The 14423-nt window shown below is 39.7% G+C and overlaps 1 protein-coding gene across 5 annotated transcripts in view; it reads left to right on the forward strand.

The window, feature by feature from the left end:
* Positions 1-1612: 1612 nt before the first annotated feature.
* Positions 1613-14423, forward strand: part of MME (membrane metalloendopeptidase) — a 91034-nt gene continuing 78223 nt past the window's right edge. Inside the window, exons 1-3 of one of the 5 annotated variants that reach the window (XM_082459551.1) lie at positions 1613-1719; positions 6706-6875; positions 7607-7642. In XM_082459551.1, the coding sequence (XP_082315677.1) occupies positions 6716-6875; positions 7607-7642 (196 nt within the window). In that variant the 5' untranslated portion in view covers positions 1613-1719; positions 6706-6715. The other 4 variants (XM_082459554.1, XM_082459553.1, XM_082459550.1 and 1 more) reach the window with 4 other exon arrangements.

A 14423-nucleotide genomic window follows, 5' to 3' on the forward strand; every position in this document is an offset into this window, starting at 1 on the left:
GGGTGGTTAGTTTTTAATGGGCTGGATAATTTCATAGGCTAATGAGTAGGATTATTCCAACTATTTTGGGGAAGGGGCGGGGAGTTCCAGGAATTGGGCCACTGCCCACTTTTTGACCTTTTATGGTTGACCTCAAAACTGTCATGGCACTGATGGGTGTATCATCTAGCTTATGCTAATGTATTACAATGAACATATGATGAGGCTCAAAGTCTACTGAAAGTCAAATCTTCTGCCATCTTGGATCCAGTTGGTTCTCACTAGTTTTCGTCATGTCCTGTGGCTATGTCATTCTTTTAAAGGTTGTGCCCTAACCCCCTTCCCTCCTGTTTCATTTTTGATTTTGCTATATTAATCTAATTATTTAATGATTGTTTTAACTTTTTCTTAATGTCTCTCCACTGTATTCCATTTGCCCTTTCATTAGCAAGTACCACTTTTTCTCCTTGCTTTTCAACTTTCTCTACTATAAAAAGGATGCAAAATTTGTCAGTGCAAAGGGACTTCTCTCAAGCACTGCATCATTTTGATGTTAAAAATAGCAATTGCATGTTCAGGAAAACCCACCTGTATTTCCCTATGAATTCCCCAGGGTGTGTGTGTGTGTGTGTGTGTGTGTGTGTGTGTGTGTGCAAATATATAAGGAAAAGGGGATCAATGTTAAAGCTACTTATATACTTGGCATTGATTCATTGAACCAAAAATCATGGAAGCAAAAAAAAAAAAATTAGAAGAGGTTTAGTTCTTCTGAGTTTATAGCTGCTAAAAACAGCTTTTATAAAGGAATCGCCTTTGTGCAAAAAGTATTTTCTTGTTTTTTACGCCCTTGAAAAGGAATCACATGTCTTACATGAAAATGGTGTGCTGCTTGACTGCAATAAAATGACAAGGGTCCAGCAGACACATTATAGCTAATTTTAGTAGGTAGAGCAGACACACTTGAGCTTATTTTTCTCTGACTTTCTCACTCCCCATTCCAGCCCCTCAGGTACGCACGTTACAAGATTCCCTAGAGTCAGAAGATGGGAGTGGAGAGTTTCAGTACAGAATGTAGCTCTGGAAATCACCAAGAAAAAGAAAGGAAGGGAAGAAAGAGAAGAGAGGGTAAGCAAAAGGGAGGGGGGAAAGGAACGGAAGGAGAGAAGGAAAAAAGGAGGGAGGGAGCACAAGAAAAGAATGAAAGAAAAAAACCAGAAAGCAAGGAGAGAAAAAATAAAGAAAAACTGAGAAAGGAAGGAAGCTTCGCTGAAGGGAGGAAAAGGAGCGAGGAAGAGGGGAAAGGAGAGTGTGAGAAATGTTTTTGTCTCAGGTCCATTAGAGAGAGAAATAGAACCCGTATCAGCACTACAGAATCTCGAAGAGGCAGTGTATTTTCTTGAAAGCCCCGAAGCTAAGCAATTCCAAGAATGTTTGGCAAAGCCCTTTGGGGAAGGGTGAGGTGGGGGACGGGCGTGGGGGGGGCTTTCTCACACCCCCACCCCCGGCCCCGGCCCCCTCACAGGATGTGACAGGATTTGGGAGACCTAGCGGAAACCTTCAGGTCACCCAGGGAACTGCTCCTCTCGCTGGTCCTGCAGTGGCGAGGCGGGGTGGGGGGTGGGGGGGTGGTGAGAGCGCCGAGACGCGCGGGGCGCGGAGATGTGCAAGTGGCGAAGCTGGACCCAGCGCAGGCGGGAGAAGCCGCCCGACTCCCGGCGCGGGATCTGCTGAGAGACCACGGTGAGTCTCTCCGGGTGCGGGTCCGAGGCATGCCCGGGTTCCGCGTCGCCCCCGGGCCCGGGCCGAGACGGGTCCGGAACCTCCCCGGAGTCTGGCCTGGGCTCGGCGCCGCCGCCCGCCGCCAGGAGCCCGCGCTGCTCCGGACGCGCCTGGGCGGACGCACCGACCGACCAGCGCTCTGCGGCGCTCCCCGCCGCCCGCCGACCCCGTGCGCTCATTGGTCGGGACGTGTCTGCTCAGCAGCCTCCAACTTCTCCCGAATCCCACGGGTGAGTCCCGGGAAAGCGAGCTGGCACCTGGGAGCTGGGGGGAGATGGGTCCAGAGGGCGCGAGATCTCCCCCGGGGGCGGTGGGAGCCGTTGGGACGGGAGCCGGAGGGGAGCGGCGGCCGCGCGGAACGGCTGCCTGGGAGGCGCACGGAGCAGGGTCCGCGGCTCAGGTCCGGCGCGATCAGAGCGCCCGGGACCCCGCGGCCGTGGGCGAGGGAGGCGTGCCCTGGGAAGAAGCTGCAACTGAGACTTGAAGAGTGAGGGACTGGGGTTAGAGAGGGTGACCTGGACGAGGGCTCTGCAAGTGATGTCAGGTCGACTGTTCAGGTTCATTTCCATAGCTTCCTGCAGCCTCTGCCTCGGAGAGTTATGTCCGGTTACTGAGATCAGCGCTACGAAATTGCAGCCTGGCTGATTCGGAGGCTGGGAATTTGCCATTCCGCTGTAAAGACACTGTTTCTGTTTGTTTGTTTGTTTTTGTTTTTTGTTTGTTTTTTAAAGTAAGGTTTGTTTTCATTTTGGTTTCTGTCAGATTTTCTTCTCATTTGTAACTCACTTTTCTATTTTTACTTTCCCTACCCTGAAGATCTTTTCATTATCCTACCTCTTCATCTTGCTTTAAACCATAGTTTCCTCTTACATAATTTATGCTGATAGAGTGCTTAAATCTCGAGGGTTGGTTGGTGGGAGTGGTGGTGGGAGTTATTTTGCAGATGAAAGTTTCCTTAATCGGTCTTAACCTATTTGTATTATTTGAACAGAAGAGTAATTGCAACTGAAGTGTTCTCTTTATTTATTTTTAAATAAATTTATTTATTTTTGGCTGAGTTGGGTCTTCCTTGCTGCGCGCAGGCTTTCTCTTGTTGTGGAGCACAGGCTCGCGGGCTCAGTAGTTGCGGCTCGCGGGCTCTAGAGCGCAGGCTCAGTAGTTGTACAGGACGGGCTTAATTGCTTCGCGGCATGTGGAATCTTCCCGGACCAGGGCTCGAACCCCTGTCCCCTGCATTAGGCAGGCGGATTTTTAACCACTGCACCACCAGGGAAGTCCCAAGCTGTTCTCTTTAGCTGCTTGATCAAGTTTACTCCTCCCCCATATACGATGCAAATGGTAATTTTATTAAACTGAAAAGAAGTACCTCGATTTGCAGTGTCAGCATTTGGAAGCTACTAGTCCGCAAACCGGCTATGAAGGCATCTAGCTGGCATTATTGCTGGGTTCCAGCACTTTAAAAAAAACTGTCCGACAGTTTCTTGGACTCCATGCTGTGTCTTTTGTTGTATAGCTACACTGCACGTGGGAGTAATGTGTTTGGGGCTTTGCGTTCAGAACTCCGTATATCAGATCCGGGAAACACCTACAAGTTTTCCTTGTCTGGAGAAACAAGGAGGTGATTCCTCTACCACATGTGCCTCCTCAAATTTGCAGCTATCATCTAAATATGGAACCTGTTTCTCTCTGTATTTTTTGAATTGAAGTACAGTTGATTTTAAATATTGTGTTAGTTTCAGGTGTATAGCATAGTGATTCAGTACTTTTGTAGATTATATCCATTATAGGTGGAACCTCTTTCTCTTGCTTCCTGTACCTCAGTTTCCATAATACAAACTGTAATTGCATTGAGTAACCTCAGAGACTTGCAGAAATGTTAATGTACTAATGTGTTGTGAAGATGAACATTGTTTTGGTTTATAGACTTTTCAACAAACCAGTTATCCTCTGGGTTCTTTGATTTGACGATGTGATAAAGTAATGTGTACACTCAACTGGTATAAAAATTGCTGCTGTATATTGCTTTGAAACTCAGTTTCTACTTAGGCAAAAAAATCTTTTATTCTTTTGGAGATGTTGTCAAGCTGAAGTTTGCAGTATTCTTGTTAAGGTAGATGTCCTAATCCTCTATCCTCTCTTGCGGAAGTGTCTACTTTTTGGCTTGAACTTTCCAATGTATCTCCAATTGAGTTGGAATACTTTAAGGATGTAGGTATGTTTTGGCATATCCTGCTTTATATGGGACTACAAGTATCGACTTTATAATTTTTGTATTCTTTTGTATAATTGCCTCCTTTCCCCCCATCTCTAAAATGGGGTTGGGTGTGGTTGCTTTGGACATCCAAGTATCTGAGGGATGGTGATATGTTTTTCCCTGAGGTTCAAGATTCTGACCCCTATTTTCTTAAAAGAAAATAGGGAATCAATTGGAATTACTGGAAATGAATGGCAAAGTTAATTAGGAGGTTAAACTTGCCTCATTTCTGCTTTGGTCATTGCTGTTGAAAAGTGCATCTTAGGAGCAAAAGACTGAAAATTTGCAGGACGTTTATAGGAGAGGCAGATGGAGAGTTTGCAAGTGATTCAAAGATGATATTATTTTGATTCAGGTATAAGGACTAAACAGCTTCAGTCACTGCCTTCATTTCTCCCTGTAACAATTTCTGCTGTCTAAGGTGCAGAACCATTAAGAGCCCAGCTGCCTCAATACCCCAATCTCAAGGGTAAGAAGTAGACGCCAGGGAAAAGTAACCCAGAAAGGAGAAAGACATACCTGCCTACTAGTTTTCCTGCATGGTGGAAACCTGGTGGCGCCAATGAGCAGCTTCAATTTAACCCGTGGCTGCCCTGGTTCCTGGCCCTAGATTTTACTAGAAAAACTAATTGTTTTTTCTAAGAAAGAACTAAAAAGAGAAGTGGGTCATATTATTAATATATCAGGAGAACATTTCTCTAGATTGTTTTCTGAAATATTATTAGAGCAGGGGGAGAAATACTCAGGAAGTGGAAATACTCAAGCAAATGTGATTAATATTCAGATGTTCTTGAAGTCAGTCTTGAATTCATCTGGGAGAAGCGGGAAAATTATTCTTTATTGTTTACCTCTCTGTATGGTGTCCAAGCGTTAAGTGTGTTTCCATCTTTTCTTTCCCCACCCACCTCCCCTATTAAAAATCCAAGGACTACTATCAATGCAATTCCATATCATAACCCAAGAAAGAGACTGTGAGACTAAGCCAACATGAGTCATATAACCATTAAGACATTTTAACATTCAGGTACACTACATTCCACTTTTATTGAGCAGGCATGGTTTTCATGGTCTAATAAAATATTTTTATTTGATAGTCTGTCCTTGGTTATAGCCTCATGTAATTCCGGGGACAACATGCTTAAGACTTTGTATCCAGAACTTTAAAGTCCAGTTGTGGCTCACTTATTAATAACTCACTGGGGAAATTAAATTCCTAGTTATCTGCTGATAACTGATGGCCTGATCACCCAGGCCATACTTCAAACGTAGAATCCGTTTCTACTTTATCCTGTGCCTCAGTTTCCACAAAACACACTCTCAGAAAATTATGTGTATTCAACAAAGATTTCTAGCTATGAGAGCATCTCTGAGCAGTCAGTTCATCTAGGAACTACATTATATGCTTAATTTGCATCAAGCTATAAACAGCTAATCTGTTAGTTTATGATGCTCTTTTCTACAGTCAGGCAGAAAAATTGAACTTGTGTGTTCTAAGCTTTGGTGAATGGCTGATAAAGAGTCACTAGACCTCTAAAAGAAACATAATGAAATCTAATATTTAGGCTAATATCCCCTTAATTTTGCCCCCTAGACTTCTGCAATAAGGTTTAAAGTAGCTATCATTGTATGATGATGCAATTTTCTTTCAAAATGTGTTCTTTGTAATTGTATTCTTTGAAATGTGTTCATTGTAAATGTGTACTTACTTGTGTAGCTTTTGGCAAGTTACCTGGCTTTTCTGTGCCCCACTATCCTAAGGTATAGAACTGGAATATTCAAATCCGCTTTACAAAGATTCAGTGAATTAGTACATGCAAAGCACCAAGAACTGTGAGTGACACATGGGAAGTACTCAATAAATATCGGCTATTATTAGCAGAAGTATTAATATTATTAATTTAAAAACAAGTTAAGTATCTTAACTGTTATCCTGACCTGGAAGGTTGAATTTTTTTAATCATATTTTCTTCTTCTTCAGTTGTACAAAGAAACAGTACTTACGGTTAGTATCTTTCATCCCAGATTGTAAACCATGACTTTTGGTCCAGTGAGTGACCATTTTCAAAATGTTGTCTAACCAGTTAATAGATACCCATATTAGCAGTTGTAATTTTGAACTGTAAAATAAAAGATGTTTTTAAGATGAAAAAAAAAAACTACTACAAGTGTTTGTTCCTTTTTGTTTTTATCTGTACTCATATTTAAAATTATTGCTTAGTCAAAACCTCGAAGCATTAGTCATTGATTTCTAAGCTTATAAAGGCAGCCAGTGGAGCAAGCTATAAAATTCACCTTTGATGTTGTACAAAGTTCAGAAGGATGAGTTTAAAACTTTCCTTAATGATGGTACAGAAGTTATTTTGCTTATGAACTGCTGAAGGAATCCTCCGTGAGTATTTAACTGAGTTTCCTTGTCTGATTTTGCTTGGATCTTCAGTGATATGTCAAAAAAATCCAAAAGATTGTGACCAGGATCTGTCTAACTTATGTGACTATATACTCTTTGCTTTCAGAATCAAAACTTTGACTTTCAGCAAAAAACTTTTATTTCTAATTTAAAATGAGTTAACCTTTTACTTTATTCAGCCACATTAAGCATTTAGAAAACTGTATATAGATCTCTTCTTTTTATCTATTGATTAATTTATTATGATTAGTTTTTTTTAATTTTTTAATGTGTTTTTTTTTTTCAGACTTTAGGTAATGGGCAGATCGGAAAGTCAGATGGATATAACTGATATCAACACTCCAAAGCCAAAGAAGAAACAGCGATGGACGCCACTGGAGATGAGTCTCTCCGTCCTTGTCCTGCTCCTTACCGTCATTGCAGTGACAATGATAGCTCTCTATGCAACCTATGATGGTGAGTTACTCACACACCTGTGCCCACAAACATGCAGAAGACAGTGAAATCTTCATCTTAGGTTTTTCCCATCTATTAAACAATGTGTTAAGGAAAGAGACACTTAAAGATGGTGATATAAAGATTCATTTATAAAATGTAACATCAGTATGCCAGAACAACTAACTTTGACTAAAGTACAATGTCTTTTATGCTTGAGCTAAGTTATTAATTGCCAAATATGTTTAGTGCACTCATATGTATTTTATGAAGATTCTAATGTATAATTTTACTTGATGAAAGTATTCACAGTTTTATGGCCAACTTCAGTTAGTCAACTTTTGTTGTGTCATTGAAATTCGAAATGGCTTTACAAGAATTTAAGAGGTCTAATTTGAGCCTTAGAAGTTTTTCACAATAAGGATTAGAAAAGATGGGTTCATTCATGGAAAAAAAAATGATTACCAGACTAAAACAACTGATGTTTCAACTTAATAGACCTAGGGCTTAGTGGTCAGGGATGATATAAGAAATACATTTTTTTCCTTCATTTAAAAAATTTTAAATTTAGGATTTGCTTATTTTATTCCTCTATATTTTCTTCTAACTACTGTCAATGATATATAATACTTAGGTTTTAGTTCTTGCTTTAAGGAATTGATTATTTAATTGAGTGTCTATAAAAGAACAAAAGGTAGGGAAAAAGAATATGTGTATTGCAAATATTTATGCATATATCCTCCTTTTTCTAGACGGTATTTGCAAGTCATCAGACTGCATAAAATCAGGTAAGAAGATAGTTTTTAAATTTAATAGTTTTATAATTAATGTATAACATTTAAAAATCAAATGCTAATAGATCTCTATATTTGCTTTGTGTATATTTTTATTTGTTATAGGTCATTAATTAATAGTCAAAGAACATCAAAATATACTTAAGTAGTAGATTTGTTAATTTATTCATTCCAAAAAAGAATTCACTCTTTTCAACCCCAGAGTTTATGGTAGGGTAGAGATGGAGAACTATATCTGTAGCTTTATGGAGCTTGCCATGTAATTGGAGAAAGAAAATCAGCACTTGAAATGGCACGCATCATATCATTAAGTGCTAAAATTCTCAATGCAGATCATTAGAGGGGTAAGAATGAAAAAGGGAGTGACATATAGTCCTGTAAAGCAAGGTGGAGAAGCTAGATTTGGGAGGGGTCTTGAAGCAGGGCTAGCATTTGGAAGTGGAGGTACAGAAGAGGGAATTCCAAACTAGGAGAAAGAACAGGAATAAATCGTGTAGAGAAGCAGTGCAAATGTAGGCATGATAGATAGGGACATGTTATGGAGAGCTTTGAAAATTCATGTTTAGCCTTGATTTTGTAGTAAAAGAGAAAAGGATGTTTTCCTGAACAGATCACTCATTAAGGCAAAAGTTGGAAGATGATTCTGGGAATGCTAGGCTGGGTGGATTGAGTGAGAAGCTAGGGAGGGAGGGCAGGTAGGGGCTGCTTCTGTAATCCAGGTGTGAGTTTAGGAGGGCTGCCTGCGGTGAGATGAAAGAGCTATGAGGCAATGTGAGGAACAATGGGATGGCTCAATAGCACTGACTTGCTAAATGAAGGATATGAATACTTTGAAAATGACACCAACTTTGAAACCTCAAGGGACTCGGGAGACTGTGGCAGCTCACACAGAAATAGCAAAGTTACGACGTAAGTTTGTTTTAGGGAAGAATGTGATTAATGTGGATTTAGACCTATTGCATCTAAGTCAGGGGTAACATCCAAGTGGAGATAGACAGCAAGAAAGTAGAGATCGAGTGAATTTAGGATCTGTCAGCCAAGGGGTGATAACTGAAGCCTTGGAAATATTTGAGTTCCTAAAAGTAGAAGAAGTGTAAGAGCTGAACTTAAGAGGACATCAAGAATTAGAGTAGAAGGAAAAGAAAAGTCAGAGAAGGGAACAGAGAAGTGTATGGAGCTATAGAAGTCACATCAATTAGAATGTGGTGAAGAAAAGAAGAACATTTTGACAAGGAGAAGAAAGGTGGTAGCTGGCATAGCACCTTGGATATGAACACAGTATTTATGCCCTTTGACAAGAGATTCTAAACTTCCTTTCTGATGCCTACATTTCTTCCAAGAAATAATCTGTCCCAAATGATTTTTAACCATTTTCTGTTGGACTGTCTTATCTGGGTTTTTGTTATTCACTGACCTTTGCAAAATAGTAATGGGAAAATATTTTGGGATTCTAGGTTATAGTCTAATGTCCTTAGTATGTATGTGCTCTTTGTTTTTCTGTATGGCTTTTTGCCTTTTTTTTTTCCCCCACTGCATCTCAAGTGCACATGTACACTCTGGGACATGATGTGGGTAGCTTGAGGGAGACCTGCTTGGGATACCAGCCATTTGCTCCTCAGTGTAATAACATGCACTTTCCCATCCAAGGGCCTTCCCAGAAACAAAAGAAGTTTCTTTATTCCTCAGGGAAATGGCTGCACAGGTGCCTTGGCTGGGAGATGCCCAGGGTCTCTGTGCCAGAGTTGGTATGCGCCCAAGTTGTCAAAGTTACCATTTGCTTCTCCCTAAATCCTACCTCTCCTTTCTCTCTACCACCTGCCCTATTATATGCTCATGCTATTCTGTTTTGAGTAACTCCCACTTATGTGTTGCCCTCTAATTATCTCTAAGTTTCTCAGTCCTCAATACACTTGATGCATCTATTAAGTCTCTTAATCTGTAGGTTCTCTCGGATTTTTCTCCCTCTCACTCTTTTTTCTTGGATTTTATTTTTGAAGAAACTAGATCCTTTGACTAGGTAGGCGTATCTTTGTAAAATCCTACAGGTGATTGTACCCCAGAGATCTGAGCAGGTTCCTTTAGTGGTACCCACCCAAGGAGCAATATGACATTTGGAATCTGGACTCTTACATGTGACTTAATGTTTAGAGGTATGGCTTTGGCTTTTTTTTATACTGGTTGGCAAGGCTTAACTCATTAAAATGTATTTAAACTGTATCCTTTAATTGTAGTTTAGAAATCATAGCAAATGTAAAAAGCACCTCACAGAACTATATCTTGGCAGAGAAATGTATACAATAGAAATAGCTTCAGTGGTAAACAATGTTGCTGAATAGCTGTGTGTTTTTCTTCATTCTGCTCTGTTGGTTCACAAGCTGCTAGAATACTTTGATATTCGTAGTTACTATTCCTCCCTGGGGGGAAAATGATGAAACTCACTCTTATGGATAAAGTTTTCACGCCCTACACATACACACACACACACACACACACACACACACACACACACAGAGTCCTCTACTGGTTAGAAAATATTTACTGCCACAGAAAACATAACTATTGCTTTTAGAAGTTGCTTCAGATTAAGAAAACTCTAGGGGAAATCTTGGACAGAAAAAAAAGGGAGAGAGTGAAAGAGTGGCGTGGATGGAAAGAAAAGAAAGACAGAAAAAAAGATGTTGAAAAAAATATAAAGTCTCCTACCAGCAATTCTATAGATTACTTTAAAAGATTGGGAGAATTCAAACCTGAGCACAGAAATTGTTGAGAATTGGAAAAGTTACGTATTGATACCCAAGGTGCTTATTTCAAGTGAAAGTTGGTTTTAGCTGAAATCTTTCTCCTCATGGAAGGGAAAGTCATGGCAAGTGTACTTCTGTCTTTGATCCTTTGAAGTCAATGGATGGAGGTCAAGCCACACCAAGGCAAAAATAGAATATTGCAGAAAGCTGTGGATCATCTTGAAATTTGTTTGGTGTTGGGTCCTTTAAGTCTGAGCCTCTACAAATTTAAATATTTGTAATATACATAAAATGCTGTTTACAATACATACTTTAAATTAACTTGCATGTATAAAAAATGCATCCCTGTGAAAGATTACACCGGACCTAAAATGAAACAAGCACTTCTTAACAAATAACAAGTTAAGGCAGTGTTCAAAACCCTACTATTAAAGTATGAGTAATACTATTCATCTCTTATTTACTATATAAGATTGTTAAAAACATGGAATTATAGAGCTTGGTTGTGATTTCTCAAACGTCTCTGTGTAAATCTAAATCCTGAAACTGGCTTCCATTGCATTGCAACCTTACTAAGATTTCAAGGAATCATATACTTTAAATCAGGGTTTCTCAGCTTCATCACTGTTGACATTTTGGGCTGGATAATTCTTTGTTATGGGGAGGGGGGCAGCTCTGTGCATGGTAGGCTGTTTAACAGCATCCTTGGCCTCTACCCACTAGGTGACTAGCAGCACCTTCTCCAAGCTGTGACAACCAAAAAGTATCTCCAGACATTGCCAAATGTCTCCTTGGGGCAGCAGTATCATCTCCACTTGGGTACCACTGGCTTAAATAATCTCAAGAGATCATCTAATGCTTTTCCCTTTGTGGTAGACAGAATAATGCCTCCCTAAAGATGTCCACTTCCTATCCCTGGATCTTATGAATATGTTACCTTATAAGGCCAAAGGTACTTTACAAAGATGATTATTAAGTTAAGGATATTGGGGAGATTATCCTGAATTATCTTATGTGATCACAAGGTTCTTATAAGGGGAAGGAAACAGGAGGGTCAGAATCAGAGAGAAAAATGTAACAACAGAAGCAGAGGAAGCCAAGTTTGGAGTAATACAGCCAAGAGCCAGGGAATGTGTGCAGTCTCTAGAAGCTGGAAAGGGAAAGGAATGGTTCTTCCCTAGAGCATCCAGAAGGAATGCAGCCCTGTTGACCCCTAGAGCCATAAGATAATAAATTTGTGTTGTTTTAAGTCACCGTTTGTGGCCATGTTTTGTAGCAGCAATAGGGAACTAATAATACACCCTTCCATAGTTCTTTTATTTGGGGGCTGTCTTTGAAGAGTTAAAACACACACACAGTGTTTCTTGCTAAACTAGCGTTTTATTACTAAATTGAGGTATGTAACATACAATGATAAGGAAGAAATGCTAAATAGGTTAATAAAGGGGTATAACAATACAGGAGAATATTAATAGAATATAATAAAGTAAAAATAGAAGATAAAATAGAATAATAATAGCTAACACTTACTGAATGTTTATGTGTCTGACACTATTGTAAGCGGTTTACATTTGATCCTCATAATGACCTTGTGAGGTAGGTACCATTATACATTCCTTTTACAGATAAACAAACTTGAGCTAGGATTGCACTCCAGGCAGCCTGACTCCAGAACCTGTATTCATGACCACTTTTCCCTGTTGCCTCAAAGGAGACCAGGAGTCTATCAAAGTTTTAATACTCTATGCCTGTACATACAGTATTGGAGAGCAGATTGCCTCCGCTCATGCTAGAACTTGGAACGAAAGGACATAAGATGACTCTCAGAGAGTTGAAATAATTAAATACAGACTAAGAAGGAAGAGAATGAATATCTCTTTGACCAAGAAACAAGCTACTTTACTGAGAACAGCAATCAGCTTTATCAGTGATTTTAGTACATCAAACACAACATGGAATTGAGGGGTTTAAAGAAGCAAACATTAACAGTGTAGTCCTAAACTCTCCAGGGGATAGAGAAACCAAGTTAAGGTACATGAGCAATACAGTTCTCAAGAGAGAGCAAGACCATCTGTACAGTTGTGCAGGTTGTACACTGCACAATTGTGGCAGCCCTGAGGGACAGGTTTGTGGAGTGTCAGGACCTGGATGAAACCTCTCATAACTATCCATTTCCTTTACTTTAATTCTCTACTCATCAAGCAAACTTTTGATGAGTATTTAAATATTAATACAAGGAAAGGAGGCATTCTGTTCACTTGAAAGATATGTTAAGCTTGGTGAGATTATGTATTCATATTCTGATTTATAATCACTTTTGTGTGGCTTGAGCTATAACCCTTGAAGTAAATGAACCTTCCAAATATCTGATCATTTCTTCAAGGGCCAGATCCTGGTAGTGCCTTAAGTGAAGTATCTTGTTACCAGCTGGCCTTTTCCTGGCAGCAACAAGGAATCTCTGCATTGCTGTGGGCCATGGTCCCTCCTTTCTTGCCTGTTAACACCCCAGAAGCCTCCACGAAGAAAAATGACACAACTGGATGAGTACAGGAAAGACCACAGACTGACTCTTGAGGGCTGCCAGGCATGTAACAGCCTTTCAGAGTGGGAGATGAGGCTATTTCATTATGTAATTTAGCTTGAAAAAATCCTTCAGGCAATAAGAACGCAGCCAGCATCTTAGTGGAAAGGCTGCTGAAGCACACCTTTGTTAATTTAAACGTGGCATGTGGCAATTTGCTTTGGGCGGCTTCCCTGACACCATTCTCCTGACAATTGTGTAGCAATACTTGCTTCAAAAATTCTCCAGTCAAAATTAGCATCTGTCAATCACATCCTTTCCAAGAAAGGGAATCAGTGATGTGATAAATACATATGTAACTTTTTTTTTTTTTTTTTACCTTCTGGGTAGATTTTAAGCAGTAGTGCACCATCTTTTTTTAGTGCAAGGTCAAGGTATTGATAACATAGATAAGTTGGACTAAGTGGTTAAAGGGAAAGAAAATTAGCGATGCCTGATAAGCTTATTTGGAATCTTAAGGTTTATTTTACAGCTGCAAACATTACCTGTGTGTAAAGGAGTGGATATAAACTCCAGCTTGTGGGGGTGGGGGAGAGTGAGGACTCCAGCTTTATATTCAACATTGTAGACTGAGAAATATGGGAAGACCCCTCTGCAGTTGAAGGGTCTTGCTTTGTCCTGCTTGCCAAAATCCATGGTGTAGCAAGGTGCTTCCCAATAAGCCTTTGATATAATATGAAGCTCCAGTTAATAATATTAATAGATTTTTAAAGGGAAATTGAAAAATAAAGCGTTAAAACGCCTATAAGGGGAAAGTTACACAAGCCCTTGAATCTTGAAAAATTTTGTTCTCTGAGATCATTCAGAAAAGGAAATTCTGGGGTGGGGGTTGGTTGTTTTGATCCGATTTCTGAGTGACTGAAAACTGGAATAAATTCTCTTTGTTCAAAACACCCTCACCCCATACCCACTAGAAGGGCTATAATAAAAAAGATAGACAATACCAAGTGTTGGTGAGGATGTGGAGGTTGGAACTATCATACATAGCGGGTGGGAATGTAAAATATTTCAGTACATCCCAATGCGATATATAAAAACCATTTTGGAAAACATTTGGCAATTTATGTGGAAAATTAAACATACATTTTCCATACAACCCAACAATTTCACTCCTAGGTATTTACCTAAGAAAAATGCAAATACATGTCCTCAAAGGGATTTCATGTGATTTTTAAATTACAGCATTATTCATAGAAGCCAAAACATGGAAACAACCCAAATACCCCTCAATAGGTGAATAAACAAAATATGGTATGGCTATAAACAGGAATACTACACAGCAGCGAAAAGGAACAAACTATGATACATGCAACAATAAGGAACCTCAAGAATGTTATACTAAGTAAAATAAGTCAGACAATAATAAAACCTGCATATTATATAATTTCATTTATATGAATTTACAGAAAAGGCAAAACTATAGAGGCAGAAAGTAAAATAGCTATTGCCTAGG

The sequence above is a fragment of the Balaenoptera physalus genome (assembly GCF_965194825.1).
Source record: "Balaenoptera physalus genome assembly, chromosome: 4".
Classification (NCBI taxonomy): domain Eukaryota; kingdom Metazoa; phylum Chordata; class Mammalia; order Artiodactyla; family Balaenopteridae; genus Balaenoptera; species Balaenoptera physalus.